This window comes from Rhyacophila brunnea, unplaced genomic scaffold (genome assembly GCF_057557595.1).
Source record: "Rhyacophila brunnea isolate RB1 unplaced genomic scaffold, BYU_Rbru_1.0 scaffold_12, whole genome shotgun sequence".
Classification (NCBI taxonomy): Eukaryota; Metazoa; Arthropoda; class Insecta; order Trichoptera; family Rhyacophilidae; genus Rhyacophila; species Rhyacophila brunnea.
The window spans coordinates 38,930,535-38,956,196 of NW_028232774.1; the positions used below are offsets into that span (position 1 = coordinate 38,930,535).

Consider the following 25,662-nt stretch of genomic DNA (forward strand, 5'->3'; position numbering starts at 1 on the left):
GAAATGTTAGGAAGATAGATAGTTTAGATGCAATTGCATTTTTAATGCCATCTCCGAGCTGTGGATTTATCAGAAAAAGTGAAGTCAACTCGGGCACTTTTATTTAAAGTTTGCCCAATGACATCTGTGGACGTTGAGAAGTCGTTTTCCGCATATAAACAAAATACTGACAGATACCTATGCGGAAAAATTTAATGCCAATTTAAAAAATATTGTAATTTTTTTTTCGGGCAAAAAACAGAAAATAGTGTTTAGGAATAGTTACGTGTGTGTTATGTTTGGTTTACATTGCATTTATTATTCAATTATTTGTACTTGTGAAAAAACTATTTTGAAAATTGTAATTGATTAACTTTATATTCATTGTTTTTGTTTTTTTTGTTTGGCTATCATATTATGTTGAAAAATTATTAACTAGTTATTCCATTTTTTGTCAGTAATATTGGGTAAAGTGGGCATTTACAATTTCTTCCCACAAAAAATGTCAATTTTTAACTGCATATTTCTTCGGTTTTAGTGCATATTTTATTGATTTTAAGTGCATACGTGCATGCATAATCATGTTTTTTGTTGCATATAAATCCGTTCCCTAGACATTACATATCTATTCTATAGCAGCAGGTTTATTCTAACATATCACTTAACATTGAAAAAGAGCTCATTGTGATTAATATATCACATTTATCACTTTACGTATTCCGGCAGTTAATTATGTAAAAAAATTAACCGTCTGAACTGTCAAGTGATATATTTTAACCGCGCCTCTGTCGGGCGTCAGAAGGAGACAGAGTATGTCAACTTTACATATTGAGAATTAAGATGCAAGATGTTTAAAAAAATAATTACATCAACATCTCTGTGTCCAGCTGATATGACTGGCAAAATTGTGGGTTATGTTGACTGTTTGAGGTTTAAAGGTTTAATGTTTATTGAAAAAACTTCGCGCATTTCGACGTTCGGGAACGAAAACCATATGACGTGAATAATAAAATTGTAGGTTATGTTGATATGTCAATACTAAATTCTTGTGTTCGGCCAGCGCCATCTTTAGTGTAGTAATAGAGTCGGCTGTGGTTCGGTGCACTACCGATTCAGCGCCAGTTCAGCTTTATCTGCTCGTGTTCAGTCTGATCTGCTTGGGTTCAGCCGTACAAACATATCTGAATTTGACAGACATGTCTACCAATAATTAAAGATAGCCGTCGGTAACCGTTTTATCATGTTTAGTGTAAAGAATTCGTAACGTGCTAATTTTGACTATTGATAATAACGGAATCGTGCTAAAGTGATAACTGTTAAGAATAGACCTGCAGGATGGTGTGATTTGTTTTCATTAACTCGAGATTTGAAGGTTTAATGTGAACACACAGGAATAATTTATTTTACTCATTATTATTCATCAAAAGTTAAAGAGAGAATTTAAACGTGACTGTTATTGAAAGATTCTATTGTGCACATATTTCGACACTCAATAAACTTTCATTTTTATTTTTGTAGGCCTCACAGATGCCAACTGGAAAACTCGTCTGGATGCCGTGCAAAGCTTCGTTGGCGGACTACCAGACATTCCTCAGGGTGACGGCACCACACAAGTCCTTCTCCGCATCCTCAACAAAAAACCGGGTCTCAAGGATACCAACTTCCAAGTTCTCAAGCTAAGACTTGAAGCTGTCAAGGCAGTCACTGAAAAATTCCCCGTTTCCATGTGAGTTGATTTTGTAAATTACCCTATTTTGCATGATTAATGCTCGTCTCCATCATCACGAGTACAAGAAACTACATCGCTCTTATTGAATTCCACAAACTCTTTTAACGTAGAAGTCAGCAATGTTTTTGTCATGGAGGGTGCAATACAAAATTTGAAGGCATATATATATTATTATCATCATCATCATCAGCTTGAATCTATCCACTGCTGGATGAAGGCCTCTCCAAGTTGATTCCACTACTTTTGGTCCTGTCTGTTGCGTTGCCGCAGAACTTTGTCATTTCATAGATCCAGCAGCCTCTAGGTCTACCTTGCGGATGTTTTGTACCTCTTGGATACCACTGGATGACTAAATTTGTCCAACGATTGTCCTTTCTTCGAGCTATGTGTCCAGCCCATTTCCATTTGAGGTTTTTAGCAAAGTCTATTACATCGCAATTGTCTGTTCCCTTATCCACTCATTCCTCTTTTTGTTCTTTCCCGTTATGCCCAGCATGCACCTCTCCATACCACATTGTGCTACTCCAAGTTTCTGGATCTCTCTTTTACTTAGGGTCCATGTTTCACACGTATATGTGATTACAGGAAGCACACACTGGTTGAACACTTTGCGCTTTAGGCACAGTGGGAGGTCACTTTTAAAGACATTATTAAGGCGGCATATATATAGATATATTTTTCTTTGTGCAGTTTTTAGAGATATTTACCTATTTTTTAAATAACTATAATATGTCATTATATATTGTCAGTAGGTTTACAGTAATTATTTGAAATGTTAATTTTATTTTATAGCACCTGTGTGGACAGCATCTTGTCGGACATAGTAGAAAAACTATCCGACGCAAAGTGCTCCCAAGCGGCTGCTGAAGCCTTGACAGCTCTATCTGAGGCCACTCGGCTCGACTACGTGGCGTGCCAGTCTCTTGAGTATGCTCTGGAAAAGCAGAAGAGCCCCCGTGTGCAAACGGAAATCTTTGCCTGGCTCTGTTCGGCACTGAGAGAATTTGGCATGGTGTGAGTACTTTATTATATTTTATTTAGAAATTAAATGCATAGGATCTTGTTCGCTAACCACGTTTAACTATAAACAGAAAACATGTTCAGGAAAACCAAACCGGAATCCCATTGCTCTATGTACTTATAAAATAATATAATTAATATCAATTATGTATATAGAATAATTATAAATATTCTTTCGATATATCAAATAAAAATAGTTTTTTCAATGTTTAGACTGTTTTATGGTCTTTACTAGTTATCAATACGGTATCCAAGAATAACTATTTCGAAATTGAAAATATGATAGTTTGATATAAGTTTGAGTTTATAACTTACATATTTGATTCGAAACCTTGTTTTTCAATTAAAATTTTAATGATTTAAAATAAATACAGTCAAACCTCGTTAATACGAATTTCACAAGACCGAAAATCGAAAAAAAATTCTAAATACGAAATATAAAATATAAAATGTATGGGGGAATAATATTAAAATTTTGAAAGAAAAAAATCATTAATTTTGTTTCCTATCATAGGTGTGGTGTGCCTACCAAATTTCTGATTCAATACTTTCAAATTAAAATCTGTGCAAATACCATGTGTCATTAATCCATAAATTGATGTTACCAAATGTGTAGCTAGAATTATAGAAAAATATGAAATATTTTTATTTTACCAATTTGTCAACACAATTGTTTGGCATTGGTTTCTCTAGTGAAAACTGGGTGAAAATTAAATACCTACTGCCCTGAAACATGTGAGTTATTGTTTTTCCTTTGAGTAAAGTGCAGTTTTGCCTCTGACAGTGTTGCCATCTTTTTCTATGCTGATTATAGTACAAAGGTGTAAAAATTATAGTATTTCTGAAAAATGTATAGTACAGGAACATTTTTCGCCTTGAATCCTTTAAAATTATAGTATTTTGGTATATTTGGCGTAAAATTATAGTATTTTACATTTTTCGCGGAATTAAAATTATAGTATTGTACTATAATTATAGTACGGTTGGCATCACTGGCCTCTGATGAGTGTGTGTCAATGGGTCATAAAATGTCAGGATTATTTTTATTACCTTCATAAAATAAGTAATTTTTGATGTTTTACGAAAAGTCTGACACAATCTTCAATGACTGGCTCGTGAAATAGTGTACTTAATTACGATTTATTGAAAAATTTTATATGCCAGGACTCACCAGGTATGGTTTTATATAATAATAATGTTCAAGGGACTTTTTTTTCGCGAAAATTTCGAATTATCAGTGTTCTTACTAACGAGGTTTTACTGTAATATATTTTATGTAGTGGGTAAATGTCATCAGTAATATTACCTGATCAGTGCCACGGACGAGTTAACTCGCCAAAGCATGTTAGTCATGTCAGGCCACAGACGAGTTAACTCGCGGATTCTTGTAAACATCATAACTTCTGAATGAACTGTTTGTGTATATTTTCTAAACAATATTTATTATTTTAGTGTAAAAATATTCACGATAACCTCGAGAAACATGTTGATTTGGTAAATTTTCACAAATATTTATCATTCTGCTCCTATTTCATATTTTTTAAGAGATTTGTTTTATTCCAAAAATAGCTGGCCGTACAAGTACCTAGTAAAAATTGGCTGGCAGTGATAAGGTTAATCCAAAAAGAAAATTCCAAAAAACTTGGTAGGAAAATAAAAGAAAACCCAAGAAATATGCCACCTTAATATATTTGAATTATATTAACTTGATATGAATAAAAATATACTTTTAGATAATTAAAATACTACAGCATTTACTGTCCATATGAAAACAATATGTTTGTATTACTTAACTATTTATGTTATTCAGTATACTAAATGAAACAAAAGACTACTCCAAATCACAGTCTGGTCATAATACAACATGAATACCATAATCTAATATGTCCAAAAGAAAGCCACAATCCAAAATTAAAACCAAGTAAAGCCTTATTTGGTTTTGAAATTGTTTTTGTAGGATAACTGTATAATGAATATGTAAATCAATGCATGGCGTAAGCGAATGTTGACTATCACTAAAATGAAGCAATTGAAAAAAAAATACATGCAGTGTATAGAAGGTTGTGTATTTAAAAATACAATAAAACATATTTATGAAAAAAATGTCCTTACTATGTTTTAAATTTGGATGGTCGTGTTCTCAAAATTTAATAATTTATGATTAGTCTGGTCATGGTTTTACTCCTCGGTATATCTAATGCAATGACATTAATATGGACGAATCATCTAGAAAAGAAAATGACACTCACTTTATTGTCGGGTCTGCCGAATGGCATAATCTGCTCTAACGCCATTATAATAAAGGTCATATTGCTATAAATTCCCGATGCGTGATATCGCATAATGGAAATTGCGTGACGTCTACCTATACATGCGAATTTACTTGCTAGCTACTGTATTGAGTCCGTCGTCCATTAATAATGTCATTGATCTAATGTCAAGTCTAGGTAGTGGAGTACCTACTATATTGGCAATTTCTATTTCTCCGCAGAGTGAATTCAAAGTCAGTTCTGGTACATGTGAAGAAAGCACTGGCAGTCACCAATCCTGCCGTGCGTACAGCAGCCGTCACTCTGATTGGAACGATGCACCTCTTTATGGGGGCATCTCTGAATCAATTCATCGACGGGGAAAAGCCTGCCATTAAACAGCAGATACTTCTAGAGCTCGAGAAAAATGCTGATGAGGATATACCAACTCCCATCAGGGGAATGAGCAAGGTATATTTACAGTGTACTTATCAAGTTAACACCCACGGTGTAGGTGTAGGTCATGGGTTCCATTCTCGCGTTTGCTAAACTTGAAATTTTTTTAATACTAATTTGATTTAAAGCAAGGACCAAAATGGTTTTGGCAAGTGGTCAATTAATATAACCTACACACTGTGGAGCCGTATTTTCTCTATTTAGTAGCGAACATGATAATTTACTTGTAAAGTTAATAAGTGTGTTAATAATTTAATCATAATCATAAAATGAATATACAGTCGAACTTGGTTATTACGAGGAAGATGGGACCGACTGAATTTACTCGTTATAAGTGTTACTCGTTATATCAGAGAATAGGTATTTTACATTTCGGTCACATAACACAAAAAGTCGCAATTCAAACAAAAATTCACAATTAGAATTTTAATCACTTAACTAGTGTCGTAAACGTAATCCGATTCCGGCGGCATCCTGTCCAGTCGTATTTTATTGCTTAAGGTCGAAATGTTTTTAAAGGATCGACACAAACAGATTTAAGAAAATTTTTGACCATATTTTAGCTCGGTGTAACCGATAAGTAGCTCGTTATAAAAGTGAATAAATGTATTGAGAAAATCATAAACTAAAATGTCAACGAATGTTTCCTCATTACATCCGAGATCTCGCTATATCCGTGATTGTAACAACAGTGCGACTGTACATGATTATAATATGACTTTTGCAGTCTGCCAGCAAAGGATCCATGGACGATTTAGATGACAACGTGGAGGATGATTTTGCCAGCGGAGGATCGCCGCCTCCTGCTCAAGATGTTCGACCCAAAATGGATATCGCACCTCTCATCACTGAAGCTTTAATTCAAGAAATGAACGACAAGAATTGGAAGGTTAGCAATATATTACATAAAAATATTATATTAATAATGGTAGAAATGTAATAGAAATCGTAAGTCCAATTCTAAAGTTGTGGAATTTGTTTATAGGTTCGCAACGAAGCTCTGGAAAAAGTGAAGACGATAATAACAGAAGCCCACTCTATTAAGGCAAGCGTGGGTGAGCTTCCGCAGGCACTAGTCCCACGATTGGTTGACTCAAACTCCAAGATTGCCCAGCTGGCTCTTCAGATTTGCGAAGTGCTTGTCACAGCCATTGGACCTAAAGCCAAGGTTCACATAAGGACGCTTTTCCCTAGTATTTTTCAAGGTCAGTCAACAATAGATTATTTCTCAAACAATACGTAGATAGATATCAGTGTAACTACAGTACGGCGGAAGAGCTGAATTTTTTACCACATGACAAGACGCTGTCTCAAATGGGACAAAGAATAGAAATTAATACTTTTCAATGTTAGTGTTGGACATTCTTTGTGTTTGGGTGTTAAGACATGTTTTGGAGTCATGTGGCTAAATGCATCTAAAATATTATAAAAACACAAATGGTTATTATCTGTCATTTTATATGTTTTTAAGTGGTGATATATTCTTTTTGTATAAGAAACATTTTATTTTAAATGGATTTTTTTTATTAAAAATTTATCCATTAAAAGGGGATTAGGAGTCTAAAAAGTTTTGGAAAACTCCAATCATTTAAAGACCACCACAATATACTCATGTAACATATCGTTATTTACTCACCAGGCCTTGGCGATTCCAAGACATGGATCCGTTCAGCTTCACTACAGTGCATCAACGTGTGGACAGCACAGTGCGGAGTGCCGTCAATTTTTGAAGGGGAAATAGTGTTCGACGCTCTCAAGTCTGGAAGCCCCACGTTGAGGGCTGAACTTTGGACTTGGCTCTCGGAAAAATTACCGGGAGGTAAGTGTTTTAGATACAGTAAAATCCCATTAATATGAACATGGTTAATTTAAAATTCGCTGTAAATCAAAATATTTGCTAAAATTCATAAACCCTATTTATAGCGATTTCTACTAATTTCGATGAGTGGACCATAACAATAGTCTATCACTGATATTAATATGAAATACATTTTATCAGAACGGAAACAATGTTGCAAGATTACAACAGAAATTTTACTGTTTTTTTTTGTCATACATTTTGTATTTTGTAATTCGAATTTATTTTCGATTTTCAGTCCTGTCGATTTCGAATGAACAGGGTTTTACCGTAATAATCAGGGACACAGGTCAATAATAAGAAGAATGGCGATTTTTATTTACACTGTATATTAATTTAGTTGGACTCTTATAAACTAAAAATGTAAGGATGCACAATAAAAAATTGATAGAGCCATTGGTAGTATTAAAACAGCTTCAAGTAAAGAAATCTAAAATTTCTTTTGACCCTTCACTTCAAATGATAAGGGGCCCAGACAATAGATCCACTTCCCTTAGCCTGTGATAGTTTACTACGATGAGAAAATGAACAAACTGACACTTATTTTGCAAAATGCTTTTATTATAGTGACCCCAAAAGCTATTCCACGAGAGGAACTATCGGTGTGTGTCCCTCTGCTTTATGTGGCTCTTGAAGATCGTGGAGCTGATGTTCGAAAGGCTGCTGGAGAAGCAGTTCTGGGATACATGATGCATCTCGGACCCGATTCCATGGTCAGGCAGGCTGAGAAACTCAAGGTGAATACATGATAATTTCAATTTACAGCCATTATAATCATTGCGCTATTATACAATGCAAGAAACTAATTTCTGTGTTTCGTTTGTTTTGACAGCCCGGCTCGAAGAGTGTGGTCCACGCGGCTTTGGACAAGGCGCGGCCCAATCTTCCCGTGCAGCCCCTACCCAAGACTGAGAGTAAAGCCATCAAATCAGGTGGGGCGCAGGCTAAAGCACAAGGACAACAAAAACCCGGACAGGCTAAACCTACCAAAGTAAGCATCGGTTTCCTTCTAGCAATTAGGTATTTGAAAATGTGTCTTTGTTCAAATAAGTATGTTTGATCGAACATCACTGAGATGTTGTCAATTGCTCTTTCAGGGTATTGTGAAGTCTGCATCAGCCACATCGGCTCGTTCAAAAGGAAAAGATGATGATGGTGAAAGCTTTGTGCCTCTTCTTCCCATCAATAACATCAAACATCAGCGCAGCATCGATGACCAAAAACTTAAAGGTATTAAAAATTCATCTACATTTATAATAAATTGACATCTGTGTATGACTGACTGGTCAAGTGAGAGTATACCGATGACGTATTTTTGTTTCTAGTGTTGAAGTGGAATTTCTTGACTCCTCGCGAAGAATTCTTCGATCTGCTGAAGGACCAGATGGCCACTGCTGGCCTCAACAAAATTCTCGTCTCCAACATGTTCCACGCTGACTTCAGGTTAATATTTTTACCGTAATTTCATTTCCTTATATCAGTGCGGCGGCGCCATTGTAAAATTAAATCCTTTGACGTTTTGAACTATTACTTATTTGTTTTAGTAATTTTAGTTTGAAATCAAATATCATAAGTGAGAGTCGTAGAGAGTAATGATAATCCCTTCTGTGATACTGGGCTAATATACAACGTTATACTACTTGTAAAGCAAATTGCAAATTTTCAATTCAACTAGGAATCAAATTTTGACATTATGTTTCTTACATATTTTACTAATGTCTGTCAAAATTAGGACCTGTTGACCACAAAATCACCACCATCAGGCTGGTGTCCCATCCCTAGATAAAACATTAAACTTCATTGATTGATCTGTTGTAGATACCATATCAAAGCGATTGAATCGTTGATTGAGGACCTCCCAGTGAATGGTCCAGCGTTGATAGCCAATTTGGACTTAGTCTTCAAATGGTTGACGCTGCGATTCTTCGACACCAACCCCTCCGTGCTGCTGCGAGGGTTGGAATACCTCAATGCTGTCTTCAACTATCTCATGGCTGAGGATTATCATATGGCTGAATACGAGGCCAATTGCTTCATACCGTATCTCGTCCTCAAAGTATGTTTATTTAATTTCTTTTAATTTATTAAATTTCACTAGTTTCTAAGTTTTTTTTAATTTAATTTATTCAAATTACATGATAAAAATAAAATTGGTTGTACAAAAAAATGATTGTTGAAAGAATGCTGTATGTATATATATATATTTTCATAGCAATATTTTTTGTTCATTCACGACTAGAGAAACATTAACCAGAGCCTTGTTCGCATTCAATACAATGCGAAATTTAATCATACGATATATTTTTCAATACATTTATACCACAGAACAGATAATAAATAGAATACCAATAGGCTATTATTCAATACGCCGCATGGTGAAGCAGGCTTTTGAATGTGTGAGTGTCCTACGAAAATGAAGCACGCATTATGCACGTGCAATAGTGTGTGTAATACACCAACATTAAAGGAGCGTAAATGCATAATCCGAGAGCAGTTTTCAGTATTCGACGTTAAACGTATTCTAGACATGTGTGTAAGTTTAACACGGATTCATCCTTACTCGAGTCGGTTACCTGATATCGCCTTACCCGTTGTGTATTTCAGTTCCCATTATTTCTGAGTTCCCTGATTTATACCCTTTGATGTGATGCTGACTTGTGTAACTTTCATAGGTGGGCGATCCAAAGGATACTGTCAGAAACGGAGTGAAATCTCTCTTAAAACAGATCTGCATCGTGTACTCCGTCAGCAAACTCTTCGGTTATCTTATGGAAGGACTCAAGTCAAAAAATGCAAGGCAGAGGACAGGTAATTAGTGTATTTCTCTCTGCAATCTAAATATATATCTGAATTACCTATTCATGTCCTGTTTGCAACTAAAATTTATCGATTATTTCAGAATGCCTGGACGTGCTAGGCTTGTTGATTGAGAGTTACGGAGTGTCCATATGCAATCCTTCTCCGATGGCCGCTTTAAAAGAAATCGCCCGACAAATTTCCGACCGAGACAATTCTGTGAGAAACGCCGCCCTCAACTGCGTCGTTCAGACTTACTTCCTCGAAGGGGAAAAGATCTATAAGATGATTGGACAGGTAGGTGTTTTCCGGAAATATCATTTAGTCTAATATAATGTGAACTGATATTATTATGATTGTAAGATGTATAATAAAATTATACTTAATTTCAGATATCAGATAAAGATCATTCTTTATTAGAGGAGAGAATTAAGCGCGCTGCTAAGGGACGAGACACAACAAATAGGAAGTCAATGCTTCTACCTTTGAGCGCAACAGGAAGACCGATTCAGCCCGAAGTAAGTGCTTCTCTGGTACAGTAAAACCCCGTTAATACAAATTTTTCGCGAGTGTATAATGTATGATGTAATCAATAGTGCAAAGAGAGAACACCTTATTCTTGTGATATTCTTTGTTAGAGCAGTTTGTGGCCAATTGTGGATTTTTGGTTCGGATCACAGCATTATTTTAGTCTGTTGACTGACACTTTGCCACACTTGAAAATACATTTGATGCGTTGCAATCATAAAACAGATGATAAATAGAATTCTGATAGGCTATATATATATATAAATACTAATATGTACAGTAAATTTTGACGCAGAATTTTGAATGTGTGAGTGTCCTACAAAAATGAACCACACATTATAGACGTGCAATAGTGTGTGTAATACACGAATATTAAATGAGCATCAATACATACACCGAGAGCAGTGGTCAGTATTCGAAGTATAACATATTCTTGACATGTGTTTAAATTTATCCCGTATTTTCCTTCGAGATCGGTTGTCACCAAAATTTTTATCTGATGAGTTTGTGTTTTTTGGCAATTATTAATTTAGTTTAATCTGCTGATTGATGACATTTATTCGTTTATGTAAACATTGCAGATGAAAAACAATACACAGATGGAGCAAAATCCTCCAAACGATTATGATGATGAGGAAGAAGAGCAGATGAATGACTATCCTCCGCCGCCAATGAGGTACTTATAACCTTTCATTTTTACTTCATTTTAATGTCTCGTAATCACTTAATTTATGCTTACTGCTTTGCTTGCGTGTAATTCTATTATTGTATAATTATATATACATATTTTATTATAAACAATTTGTCCTTCAATATACACTACACTTAAATCATCGCCGATCTAATGTGATTCCCAATCTTTTTTGTTTCGCGGAATCCTTAAAATGTCTCTGGAAAATCCTACCTGAATATCAAAATAGACACACATGAAGTATGTAGTACGTAGTGACACACCTATGCAAAGTACCGTCCTTAAGCAGACTCAGAATATTGTTAGTCTCAAATTGTAAGTATGTCAAATGGATACATGCAAAAAAATCTCTCGTTAAAAATAACCTGTTCCTCAATTTTTATTTCTATACAACTGGGTACCAACAACTATGTCACGATGTCTAACCAAATTAAATGGGAAATCTTTTCTTTGTTAGAAGGTTTCAAGTTGTACTTTTTTCACAGAGCCCCTGACATGGCTAGCAGGACCTAATTGGGAATCACTGTATCTAACGCAGCAAAAGAACACCACCGATAAATCTCATTTATTATGTTTACATCGTATATTAATATTATTATTTAGTCTTATTGAAACTGCTTATGTTTCTATATTATGCATGATTTTAAAAAAGAGGCTAATTTTTTCTGTATATATAGATAATGTCAAACATTATTTCTGTATCGTACACTTTTTATTTTTGCACGCTTATTATTTAGCAAAATCACCCGCAAAAGCAGCTTTCCCAACGTGATACTTAAAAATCTCAATCAGCCGCCTGCCGGTGCCGACAGTAAGACGTCCAACATTGAAGAAATCAAACGGAGAATTGCCAAGTTCAGGGAGAAGCCGACCGTCCACGTGGACAAGGCCGAAGAACGGTGCCGCAGCTTGGAAGAAAAACTGACTGTGGACTCCACTTTTGTGGCGTTCCCTCTCAAGAAAAGTTTGTCAGCCACCTCCTCGCTTTTGATGGCCGATCTTACAATTCAAACTTTCCCCGCCACCACATTATTGCAATCGCTGCACATTGATGACATTGATAGGTTTTGCTTTACGCTTTTCTTTTTTACTTGTTTGTGTACGTTTCGTCTTGTCTCATCCCATGTTTCGGTTTGGTGGTTGTGAATATTATAAAATTTGCCAAGTAAAATATTTTTTCTTTTGTTGTGCGTCTATTTTGTGATCTGTCCATTATCCATGTTGTGTTGTGTTAAATTACAAATTGGATCTGTTGCAAATTTTAAATATTATTTCGCATGAGTAAACAGTTTATTTGGAGAAATACCAAAACGTACATAATCTCTGGGCAGACTAGTATTTTAATTAATTCAATCAGACTATAGGTAAAGAATTATTCGTAACTATCTCATGATTGTCAATCCCGGATCTGGTAAATTAAATTCACATATATTTTGGCCCCAGAGCATGACATACACCTAATAGGTTGAGCAAGAGGTTAACTTCCATTTCTCGCTAAAAACTCTGTTGAGAAACCTCTTCATGAGGTGGCGAAGATCCACATCGGATTGTAGAGCCAATAAAAAAGAAACTACTTATATTTTCTATATCGGAAAACAGTATCAGCGTTGCAAGCATTTTTGAATAAGTAACTATCTTACAAAAACTATGCGTGTAGGTCTATATTTATACTCTATTCTGTACACAAGGTGGCTATCGATGGTAATTTATCATATTTATATATTGAGGTGTTATAATTGTTTCAATAAGTTAGCCATCTAAACTATCTATCTCGCCCTAAAATTTAACACAGCCAAGAGAGGGGCTGTTTAAACATAGCAGTTTTTGACAGTTTAGTTAGACGGTTAACTTATTGTAACAATTAACCGCCTCAATACATAAATATGATAAACTACCATCGATAGCCGCCTTGTGTATAGAATAGACCTGCTGGCATATTAGATAGACCAGATTTTCTTGAATATCAACATGCTGGCTTTTTTTTATCTTACATTTAATTGCAGAAGTTTTGAATGTCCGATTTTGTATGTTTCAAGAAAATCTAAAAGATTTGAATTGATTGAAATTTTAAGCAATATGTATTTAAACAATATCTTTTCAATTACCTTATTTGGACATACAATATTTTAACAGTATAAATGTATGATGGAAACGGCTGAACTTGATTTCGGTGAAAACTGGACATACAATATCTGTGCCACCTATAAAAATATTTTATATGCGAGTGTTAAATTTCATACAAATAATTTTTCTTAACACATAAACTTATCCATTAGATTAGATAACCACTCCTAGAATGCAGTGGTTATGGGTTCAAGTTCCATCCGATATTAATATTTAAAAAAATCTAATTATTAGGTTTCTAATGGATTTGAAAAATGATGTAAATTCAATTCGTACATTCCTACATCTCATGTTATTATTCATTTGAATAAAAACATAGTTCAATTTAAATTTCACACATAAATTTCTAGTTTGTTGTCATGCGTTTTGTTAGTTGCGAAACAATACACTCATACATCTTCATGCTCAAAATATTGTTTTTTTTTTGAGAGCCAGTTTATAACCATTTTATTATTTTGAGAAAATATGGCATATTTTTCTGCCAGTGAGCTTATTTTCTTACTTTGGCATATTTTCTTACTTTGGCATATTTTGTCTACGGGTTTGGTGTCACCGATAATTATTGTGATGCCAATTAATGTCGGTGCCATTAGTTAATACATAGCGCAGTCCAATCTTTGCTTAGCAGGTGTTTTCATACTGTAAATACCTAGTTTGTTGGTGTTGCAATAATTAATGTTGTGAGTCTGTTTTGCAGAGTCCATGCGGTGGGTCACCGCGAGCAATCGCGTCCGATCAGCGGTCCTTTCGGGCTGGACCCGGGAGTGGTGGCGGCCATCGAGCAGGGTTTGCAGGAAGACATCCGCCTCATGACCAAACAGCCGCAGCTGCAGGAGATGGATCTGAGCTTCCTAGATGAGCCCATCGCTGCGCCCACTGTAGGATCTGTTAGACCTGTTTCAAGGTAATATAACCGCTGCTAATTTGTCAACGTGTGCATGGAAATACATTAACATACACACAAAATCTGTTTTTAATCACTCTTGGCTTGGAGCACTATGTCATGATTTATTGTATGTTGCACAGGTGCAAGCAAAAATTTCTTCGTCAAGTTCAATAGTTGATTTTGTGAGAATAAGACTTATAATTATATCATGGCCGCGGGTATCTTACTGGCAATCTGTGCTAATAAAAGCACCCATAACCTGACCCTATCTTCTGTCTTTTACACTACATAATATATTGACTATAAAATCACAGTCGATGACATTTTGGTTGTAGGATAGTTTCTTCATTTTCTTGCAACTCGGTTTTGTCAAATGAACAAATCAGATGTCATTCTTTGTAAATATGTTTATATGCGTGCAGTTTAGGTTCTAAGGGTCAGATGCAGAGATGTCACCTTTAAATTATAACATAAGTGCCGCTGCCATCAAATTGTGGAATTATTGTTAAAAGAGTCTTTATTTGTATTCAAGATAAAATGAACCTAAATGTTCATCGAAATTCAAATGAAATACAACACTTTATTTGCCGTAATTCCGTGTACATTGCATTACACCTGACTATTCTGACAGCTGTCACTTGAGTTTCTCAATTCTATCAAAAAACTATCCTGGCCCTAAGTGTTTTTTAAGAATATTTCTATGACCGGGGGTGTGCGACCACATAGCAAGTGTTTTTGTGAACATGCAACGCAACAAAAAGAGTGTTAATACCACAATGTAGTGAATTAAACGCAATGAAATCATCTGACAACTAATGACTATCTTCTAGTATTGCCACATTCATTAATCCCATTTCAGAGGTAAATAACTCGCGTAATATAACATTTGACTTATATGCTTATACAGACATTTATAGAATCATATTATTGGCATGCCGAATCATCAGTAAGAAAACAAAAATAAAATTTATTCACCAATGTTTCACTTTTAATCGATTGAAACTGTTGAACACAAAATGACAAATATTTTTTGGCATCTATACACACATGAAAAATCTTCAGGCATGTTGGTTTTCATTTCACGATTGAATTGAAAATGCAATAACTAGCCTATAACCACCATAATATTATGGCTAAGATGTCATATTCTTCTATGAGTTCTATTGGATAAAACTGGGGTCAATAGGAATAGATTTGTGGCGGGTTTGTAGTTCTGGCGATCACTACTAAAACGTCCGCAGCCAAGATTTAATGGTTAGGTTATTATAAAGCATGGTTGATACTATATATTTCTTTCCTCTTTATACGAAGCCAATTTATATTTAACCTTTTCACAGTTATTGCTCAGTTTTTGTTTTTTATTGTAATTGCCTCTTTTTTATTATTTTGGTAACACTGTTAAGAGCACTGGATTTGTCATTCAGAATATCAAACATGGTGGCGTTTTACAACCGACCAATATACAAGATCTAATAAGCAAGACTACTAAAAACCTAAAATCCTTTTCATACACTAATCCCTATCAGTAGCGAAGGATGCAGTTAAGCTGTTAAGATCCGCCATAAATAGCGCACATTAAACTTTGTTTGTCAAACATATTTGTTTTCATTGATCTAAGACTACAATTTATAGATGGTGTTGGTTAGTTTTTAAAAATCAATTAAACCCTGCTTAAGCCAAACCATAATAGTTTTGGTATACTTTGGGTGATACGACAAAATTGTGCTCACTTTTTCATTCATATTTATTTGTTTTCGTTGGATTAAGAAATTCATTATGGCCTGGCCAAACCAAACTATAATAGATACAAAATATTATTCTATCTATAAAATATCCAAAGTGATCTATGATTTAATTGCATTATTTATTATGATTTGGTTTTGTAGAGTTTAATTGAATTTCGAAAACTAGTTAACACCGTTTTTTCGTTGGTTTTCAAATTTCAAGGAAAACAAATACGTATGACTGAACGTTTAGTGTGCACTGTTTATGGCGGATCTTAACAGCCTACCTCCACCCTTCGCCACTGAAGTAGAAAAAAATTCAGCATAATGAAATTGTCATGCAAAAATAACATCAGCAAAGAGCGCTAAATAATCAACACTAATACATTTGTAATTATTTATTATTTGTAAGTGTAAATCGTGCCGAAGCACTTGTACTAATGATTAAAACAATTGGATAATTATTATGGTGAAGTTATGTAAGGTTTTGGTACATATTCTAATGGTTTCTTCTCGTGCCGCGTTTTATGGGTTAGCTGCAAAACGGCGCCAGATCCATTTCATGGATGATAAATCCAGTGCTTTGTGTTGGTGTCACGTTTTCTTTTGTTCATCAGTTCCAGCAAAAGTCTTTTCATGCAATACATCAGAAAGACGACAGGTATCCTTTCTCGGCGCCGTAAAAGTAAAACGTAAGTTTAAACTTATTATGGAAAACCAGGTGTAAAATTTCACTATGATTGGTATGTACATTGCTGAAAAATTATGAATAATAAATATCTGTGTCTTAACAAAAAGCGAGGTAAGTCTAAAATTACTATTTTTCATAAGGTCTAATGAAGATTAAGTGTTTGATAATTTTGTGTGCAAATTTCAATGCTTCTGTTTGAAATTTACTAATTCAGATGCATTGATTCGACTGGTCCCTTTTCTATTTTACGAATATAACTGTATTATTATTAATTTGACTGAATTCAACTCATCTCTCGATTTTTTATTCTCGTCTCTTTTTCATTGCACACATTGATATTATCCATGCATGGCATAAATTGAACGATCAACATGAAATATTTATTTACCCGTATGGTAATCGAATTTAGCGTTCCACACAGTACTGCGATGTTAACAGTCAAATGCTGATGCTTTTCAATGAAGTGATTGGTATCCAATAAACATAATAGCAAAGATATGAATCTGTGGTTTGATTGACAGAAGTTTTGTTCCAACAGATTCTATAAGTACTAAAGAGCCTCACACAATACAGACGCAACAGTTATGTGGTGGATTGTTGGATGCGTGCACGCATTACTTGAGAGTTCATATTGTACTCTTTGAATGTTTTGCAATGAAATTGTTGAAATTTCACCAAGACAAACCTTGTCACTTTGTTTGTGTCTTCTGTTGTTAATAGTTTGAATTCTGTTGTTACAGTACCTTGCCCCTGTCACCGCCGATGAGGGTTCCCATGCCGGTGTCTATGCCCTCGTCTATGGGAATGCCCATGCACATGCAGTCTAGTGGTGCCGTCCCGTCTATGCCTCCCAGTCAGCTCATGCAGCCTGTCGCCCCTGTACGATACGAACAGGACAATATTCTGACCAGAACTATTCAGAACATCGCTAGTCCCAACATTTCTGTGAGTGATTTTATTTTTAGCACATTATGAGTGATAGAAGTCAGAAGTGCATTGTATGCATGGCCCCCACATCCTGAAGCGGGCCCCCAGACCAGGATCTATGGCGGACCCACCTACCTATCGCTCAGGGTTAAGGTTAAAGGCAGTGTAATTTTCTACAGTAGTGTTCCCCAAGTGGATTTCGCGGAACCCTTGGGTTAAGGGTATTCCATGTATTTTAAATAAATGCAGTTGACTTATTGATTTGCCGACACTTGGCATATTATGAAGCACTGATCGCGACTTCCTTTTGTGGTAGCCAAGTAACATGCAACCCTTCGCCATATTAGATAAATAGCTATTTTGTACGCCAAGAAATACACTTAAAATAATTATAAAGTAAATTGTCCTTTAATAATAATATATATTATTATATCAATCATCATATCGCATCAAATTACACCACACAGCCACAACTTTTTAAATGTTAACCTTTTTACTACCGGTATGTTTATGTATGGGCGGTACCTTACATGCTGCGAATTTTATTGCAAAAATATAATCAATTTACATTTCAAGTGGTAAAAACGAATTCTTGTAGTGGTAAAAACGGTTTCAATTCTGAGTATGTAACGACATTCCCAATATATGTCGTTGTGTTTTCAACATATTTGTATGTTTAACATCATTCCCCCTTTCCCGTTTAAAGTGGGACGTCGAAAGACGTCATTTTTGCATGAGCGGCGTTCCGTTCACGGAAAAGTTCGCATCGTAAGACGTCATTGGCAGCCATCCGGTTAATCATTAAAGCTAAGGATACAAAAGTAGGTCCTTCGCTAGTGCTGAGCTATGTGCTATGCTTGTCTACTAAAAACACTACTGCCACATTCCACGCTACGTGCTTAGGTACAAATTCATTTTACATTTGGGAGCGCTCAAGTCAACAACGATATGTCACTCTCAAAACTAATCAGAAAGCTACTTCTCACAGAGAATGTAAGTTTAAAATTTCGAAAGTCTCAAATTCGAACTTGTGTGCATAATGTCAATTCATCCCATGCCTCATTATTCATAACCTCAAAATATACGGTGTTGGACGTTTGTCATACTGAAGAAACATTCACCGTCTTACAAAATCACTAGGGACAAAATAAAAATAACCAACACGTTTGTTCACCGGGAGACTCACTAGGTGACTAATAATCACGAGGCGCGAAGCTTGCAGTGTGGAAATTGCGATAGTATAGTGTGTGTCCATTCGCTAGGAAATGTCACCTAGCACGTAGCAACCAAGCAAGGCACCTGCCTATCTGGCCTTAGCCTTAGGAAAATAGCGCTGCAGATGACCTTTTTACTATTCGAGAAAATTTGTGGTGTGTGTTTTTCTCATTTAACTGGTCGGACCTGTCACGCCGGGCAAATATAGACTGATTTTGGCTCACATACATTATCTATGTCCCCGATCCCCGCTTCGGTCATTTAACTCTGAAAGTGAGTTACCTAGGTAATGTAATAATTTTTACTCTTATATGTAGCATGAGGGTGCATTTTTATGAGGAATAGTTTTTTGCCAATCACCTAATCCATTGGGTCCTTGCTCTGTATCAAATACGCATTGAAAATGAATATGTAATTATCGTCGGATGCGGAATCGAACACATATCACGGCTTCAGAGACAGGTGCTCTACCAACTATGTTACTGAAATAAGAGAGAAACACAATGAAAGATTTATTGTTTAATGCATTCAATATTTAGATAGAAATCTTATTTAATATTGAATTTCATGTATTGTTTTCTAACTGTTGATTGTGTTTTTAGGTGGCTGTAAATGCTTTGACCCAAATGGACAGCATCCTGCGATCGAATCGAGCCAATCTCATGTCTCCTTATGAGGAGCAGCTTCTGCTTTCCATCGTTGAGCAACTGCAGATCATGCAGCAGCCCGATCACAACTTGAATCCGGCTGTCAGTTTCAACGCTTACAGATTCCTCATGTCTGTTTTAGTTTGTGTGAGTATCCCATACGATCAAAGATTTAGTATATATTTGAGTGTTGATGAGGTATTTGGTCATCAACTAGTAGCCATTCTTGAGATCTAATGACTTTTCAGTCGAAGGTTTCTCAAGTCTAATTTAATATCTTCATTCTAACTGTATCGACCTTGAATGCATGAGGAGATTCCTAGTATGATCGTTAATTTCCAGTGCAAAAACTATCACGTTTATAAACTTGTTACTATACAGGTGACATTAAGTAAAGGAGAATAGAGGTTAACGGTTTGCATCTATGTAGAATGACAAGAAAGAGAGAATAAACCATGGTTCATGTTGTTTCAGTTCTATGATGGTAAAATAGCCGGCAGGAATGTGTCCCCGTCGACAATAGGCGCTCTGGTTGACCAGCTGCTGAAACTGTTGATCAGTCGAGCTCTGGAGAAGGGCGCAGTCGACGGAGAAGATAAGATGGTTCACGCGCCCGATGGGGAAGACAAGATGGTGCGAGCTGCCAACTCCGTCTGCGTCAAAGTGCTCGAGAGGAGCGACCACACCGCCCTCATTATGTTAGTGGCCAATTGCACCATTATCGATAAGACCACTCTATTAGGGATTGCAATCCCAGACAGTATTTTCAATTTCAGAATTACAGGAATTAATATGTTTCAATGCCTGGATTAGACAAAATGAAGGGAAATTCTATTATGTATTGAGATAATGTGCTAACAGAAATGAAGTACAAATATTTCACATTTAATGGCATTCCTTCATTGATTATTTTGTTTATAATATGAAGTTTTATGTATATTTTTCCAATCCTGTAATGCTGCAAAAGTGTGGATAATACTTTTTATTCAGGATTTCAATAAACCATTTGCTTTCGATTACACTTCTTTAGTCAACAAAAACATAAGTTTTTTGTTTTATAAATTATTTCAACATTTTCAATTCAGGGATTGCAAACATCACTTTATTTTATTCGGAATTGGCCTTGGAAACATTTTAAATTCCTACTCCTTTATGATTAGAGAATAAAATTATTTAGGCTAATGGCATATTATAAAACACTAATCTGAAGTATCTTCTGTCACATTCGTGTGAGAAATACGTCGCCTAAACTTTTGGGGCGCATCTCATTGCCATTATCTGTAAGATCAGCCAGCATGCTGTGGAGGGAGCGACATGAGCAACCTCTTACCGTGCCTTTCTCTGAAGTCTGAATATTTAAAATCGTTCCTGTTCAATCCATTCGCACTTGATGAAACCAGAAGATCAGCGATGGCAATTCTCATAAATGTGTCAACCAATTATATTATTTGGGTGTAGCAATTATTTACAGCGTGGAATCACTTTGATTTGCAGTGCTCTAGTAAATCTGTTGGATAAATCGGTGGCGGGCGATCCCCCCTCTCCCCGATATCAGGAACTGGAGATGAAATGCCTGTGGAAGGTGATGAAGATGATACCGTCGTGGGAGACAGACGCCCTCGACTACGACCGCCTGCTCCACCGACTTCACTTGTTCTTCAAAGCTTACCCCAGCGCCTATTGGAAGGCCAACCCTCAACTCAATGATACTCCCTTCAGGTAAATGACCCGTGCTTCTATTGCTGCTTTATTGAAAGATTATCGATTTTCTTTGTGTTTTACTTCTTTCGAATTCCATCATTTTTAAACATAGGATTTCATGATAAAGTGGGTATTATCTCAACAGCTGTTTTTATGGGAAATAGTTATTGCTCATTCATCAACGCATTGAGTTCTTGCTCAACGTCAATCACATATGTTTGAATACAACAAAATGTAAGTTAGCCAAATAACTGCGGTTTTAGAGGCGGATACTCTGCCATTACTCCAACCAGGGCTACAATATACTTACATAATATCATCACTCCAAAAACAAAAGGGCACTTGTGACATTTTGACAGTTTTGAGTTATGAATGTTGTTATGTTTATAATTTTTTTCTCCACATAGGCAAAATGGCATTTGTGGAGCTAAATCCATGAAATCACAATATACGAAAGAAAATAAAAGTCACTTGTATATTTGTAACAACCTGGAGAGACTGGTAGTTTTGGGTAGCCTCCAGGGAAGGCGAAGCAGAGGAAGAGCGTCTGCGCGATGGAGCGACCAAGTGAAAGAGCTGACTCGGGGCACCATCCATTCTGCCCTGAGAGAAGCGGAAGATCGAGAAGGATGGAAAGTCTTGGTCGCTCAAAGGATGGCGAAATTTAAATGTGGTCACGATCCTCAGCCATGAGTGCACGACCAAGAAGAGAAGAGTGTATTTGTAAACTGAACTTCGTATTACAAAAACGAAACATGTACATGATGTTGCCAGTCTATATGTGCAGTGGTTACAAAAATAAGGTTACAGTAAAACCTCGTTAATACGAATTCCACGAGACCGAAAATCGAAAAAAAAAATCGAATTATGAAATGTATGGAGGAAAAATATAAAATTTTTTTAAAAAAGGGCTTTGTACAAAAAATAAGAGTTTGTTGTAGAAAAAGGGCCCTAGTGACAAGAATCTTCACAATATATGAAAAAAAAAAAAACATTTTAATGTTAACCTCCATGCGATTTTTTTTCACTCAAAGAAACTAAAAGTGCATTTTTCTCAAAACTATTTTCACAAGTGCTTTTGGGGCGACGATATTATGTTCATAACTCAGTGATATAAAACTTTGAAAAGTCTCAAAAATACACATTAATTTTTTTTTGAACTGAGTGGGATTTGAACACAGGACTTTTGACTAACCTTACAGGTATTACAAAAAGGATAATAAAAATCATATTAAATTTTACAGATAGGTTAATTGTTGTTTCAGTTCTCACACCATCATCAAGATTTGTCACTTAAAAATTTATCACAAGTTATAGAGATATATTATATTTATCAAAAATCTATAAGAGTTATAAACAAATCTGTAGAAATTTATAGTTTTGGTATGATGGAATTCTACCAAAATTAATTACCGATATTACCAAATAACTATGCTATCTGAGGTTTTATCATATTCCATAAATAATTGCAGTCAACTTTGTATTTTAGTATTGTATCCGAGCTATATATATTTTGAATGAAAAATGCTACATTCTTAATTCTTGTGTATATCCGGTCTTAAATTAAAAAATACTCTAATGTTTAATAATTGTAAGATAATTTTAACTCATTTAGTGCTAACACCGCTTCTGGCGCGTTTGGAGTCGTTGCCCATTAGATATAATTAATGTGGTAATTAAAAGGTTAGCAGTGATATTGTTAATTTGTACTACTAGTATATTATAATTGTGATTTGTCCATTAATTTGTATTGTAGAACTGTGAAGACACTCGTCCACACGCTATTCAAAAAGAAAGGCAACAGCATCATGAGATGCCTCACGCAGATACCCGACATCAGAGAATCAGAACTTTATCCATATTTGCAAAAATTGTTCAAGGTACTGTTTCCATCTCTTCTCTTTTCCTTCGTGTTGTGCTTAGTAGGAATGAAGAATTTCGGGTAATGGGGGTCTAAGTCTGAATAATCCGTACACTTTGTAGGAAAGTTTTCTGTGTCATTAGGCGGCCACAGACGGACAGTTCTCGTAACAGGTTGAACATGGCACAGACAATAACTGTTCAATAACTGTACGTTAGTGGCCACACCACAGATCAGTTTAACTACCCCATTTAAATCTGTCGAACTGTCAACAGACGTGCCCATATACGTACAGCTATTGTCCGTGGCAGAGCAAGTGTCAAAAACTATGGAGGTTATGTTCGCGGAGATAATACACAGGGGTATTGTTTAAATTAGTTTTAGGTAGGGTATACTTGAACGATGATACACGAATAATTTAACTTTGAATTTATTATGGTTATAATTGTTTTTATTAGAAACAAATTGACGTTGGTAAAATAAATCATGATTTCGCTAGTGGATTGTGTATTTTATCGATTCACCGAAACAATATTATACACATTCGTGTAAATATAAAATATAATCTTTTCTTTTGAATAAATTATTCTCTTTAATGGACAGTATTAATTAAGTAAGAAAACGGTAATATTTATAAAGGTATTGATTTTATATACAATAAGCCACAAAATTATATTTACATCAATCATCAGTATAATAATTAATTACTATGATATTATTAAAATATATACTTAAATTTTATTTAGATTTAGCGACATTGTCATTCACAATTAGGTATATTAATTTATGTTGTGAACGTCTTAAATTAATAATTTGTAATATTCACTACATACAATAAATAAAATTAGTCTATATTTTCACAATAACTTAATATTTATAATGCTCTCTAAAATTTTAACATTTATATTATATTGTATAAAATAATATGTTTACATAAATAACTATTACTTTGTTTTACTCTCGTAAAAATAAATAAAATATAATATTTGCAATCTCCGCGTACATAATATTATTATATTTTTAATAATAAATGAATTTGTATTTTATAACAAGCAACACCAGCCGTAGTTGTATCGCGCGGTATATTCTACTTTACGTTACCGACATCTAATGTCACTCGAGAACTTTCGGCTAGTTGAAATTCCAACAGTTTTACAAAAACACGGGAGTGGGGGGTCGCTGGCAGTTTGAACATGGCACACATCTGAAAGGTCGAAAAGTGTCCGTCTATGGGCGCAGCAGATTATCTACCAAAGATAACTGTATGGTTATTAACTGGCATGTTCAACCTGTTACGAGAACTGTCCGTCTGTGGCCGGCAATTGTGATTCTCATCATTTAATGTCACAAAACATAATTTTTGATTTACCAGCCTTGTCGGAAATTCTTCATTGTCAACTATGTCACTATTATTTTTAATGCCTTCATTCATGTGGGGAGTTGATTTGAATGAATCTATTTAATTGAAGTTTCCCTTAATGAATTGATTTATTTAGTAACATAATGCATAAAAGAATGGTTGTAAAGGTATATGTTGTTTTTGATAGACGTTAAAGGTGGAAGAAGGCAAAGTGGAAGTGGCGCCCGCTGCAGAGAGAAGCCCTCTGAAGATGCCTCGGATGGTGCAGGAGGAACTCTCGCAGATTATTAAACGGATTGGTGAGAAAGAGCACTCTAAGGAAGGACTGAAACAACTTTATGATCTCAGGGTGAGTCAACATACTCATCATCTCATTGTTCTAATAATGCACGAGGATTTTCAAGATGTGATATTCTACAAAAAGGCTAATGAGATAATGAATGGACCTACATTTTAGTTCTCTTTTAAACCATGTTCAATCCTAAGATCATATAGACCTCCACAGGTGAGGAAGTTTGACTATTGTTTTTACGAGAAACGAATATTAAACTTGCTCAACCTATTGGGTCCATATTCTGACTCCACGCACACATTGAAAAATCAGCATGTGTATTTGCCAGATCCAGGATTCAAACTTTGGAAACACGGCATTATAAGCCAACGCATACCTGCTCGGTCACCGTGGACATTTACTACAAACTGGAATTTTATTTCTAAATTAACAGTTTTCGGATCATAAAAGTAGTTTACATATTTATAAATCAGGGAACACAAAAATAAGTGTAGTGTGTTACCTTCCGGGTGAGACTGTAACAAGGTTTAATTCTCTTGTAGAGAAATATGGGATAAACTTAAACATGTGTTACAGAATATATTATTTTTAATAGTTCTGTCATGTGGATTAAAGTTTGTCATAAACGAAACATCCATTCAATATTGGTAATATTTGAGGACACTCAGCTAGTTCTGTATTTATTGTGTTTTATGTCTTGACCGTCATAAAGCAATAAACCGAATCTGGTTACAAAGTTTTTGTCCATGGCGCTCTACCTTATTAATCCATTTATTTAATTTATCAAATGTCATTTATTTTTGTTTATTTGTTGAATAACATATTTTTAGCAAATTATGTTGAATTTGGAGTGTAATGCAGAGAATGACTATACTAAGTTAGCACCAACTTAGACAATGTTAATAACACGTCGCTTCTTCCATTTCCA

The 25,662-nt window shown here is 35.2% G+C and overlaps 1 protein-coding gene across 1 annotated transcript in view; it reads left to right on the plus strand.

Annotated features, from left to right (window-relative positions):
* Positions 1-25,662, plus strand: part of msps (msps cytoskeleton-associated protein 5) — a 46,140-nt gene that overhangs the window by 16,858 nt on the left and 3,620 nt on the right. The window contains exons 11-32 of the mRNA XM_085961260.1: positions 1,498-1,705; positions 2,501-2,722; positions 5,220-5,448; positions 6,161-6,322; positions 6,419-6,638; positions 7,073-7,252; positions 7,859-8,028; positions 8,124-8,282; positions 8,389-8,521; positions 8,617-8,734; positions 9,110-9,347; positions 9,964-10,099; positions 10,191-10,384; positions 10,480-10,605; positions 11,197-11,291; positions 14,128-14,334; positions 17,472-17,676; positions 19,476-19,667; positions 19,995-20,218; positions 21,015-21,239; positions 22,978-23,101; positions 24,630-24,791. Of these exons, the coding sequence (XP_085817386.1) occupies positions 1,498-1,705; positions 2,501-2,722; positions 5,220-5,448; positions 6,161-6,322; positions 6,419-6,638; positions 7,073-7,252; positions 7,859-8,028; positions 8,124-8,282; positions 8,389-8,521; positions 8,617-8,734; positions 9,110-9,347; positions 9,964-10,099; positions 10,191-10,384; positions 10,480-10,605; positions 11,197-11,291; positions 14,128-14,334; positions 17,472-17,676; positions 19,476-19,667; positions 19,995-20,218; positions 21,015-21,239; positions 22,978-23,101; positions 24,630-24,791 (3,929 nt within the window). The remainder of the gene's footprint in view (positions 1-1,497; positions 1,706-2,500; positions 2,723-5,219; positions 5,449-6,160; positions 6,323-6,418; positions 6,639-7,072; positions 7,253-7,858; positions 8,029-8,123; positions 8,283-8,388; positions 8,522-8,616; positions 8,735-9,109; positions 9,348-9,963; positions 10,100-10,190; positions 10,385-10,479; positions 10,606-11,196; positions 11,292-14,127; positions 14,335-17,471; positions 17,677-19,475; positions 19,668-19,994; positions 20,219-21,014; positions 21,240-22,977; positions 23,102-24,629; positions 24,792-25,662) is intronic.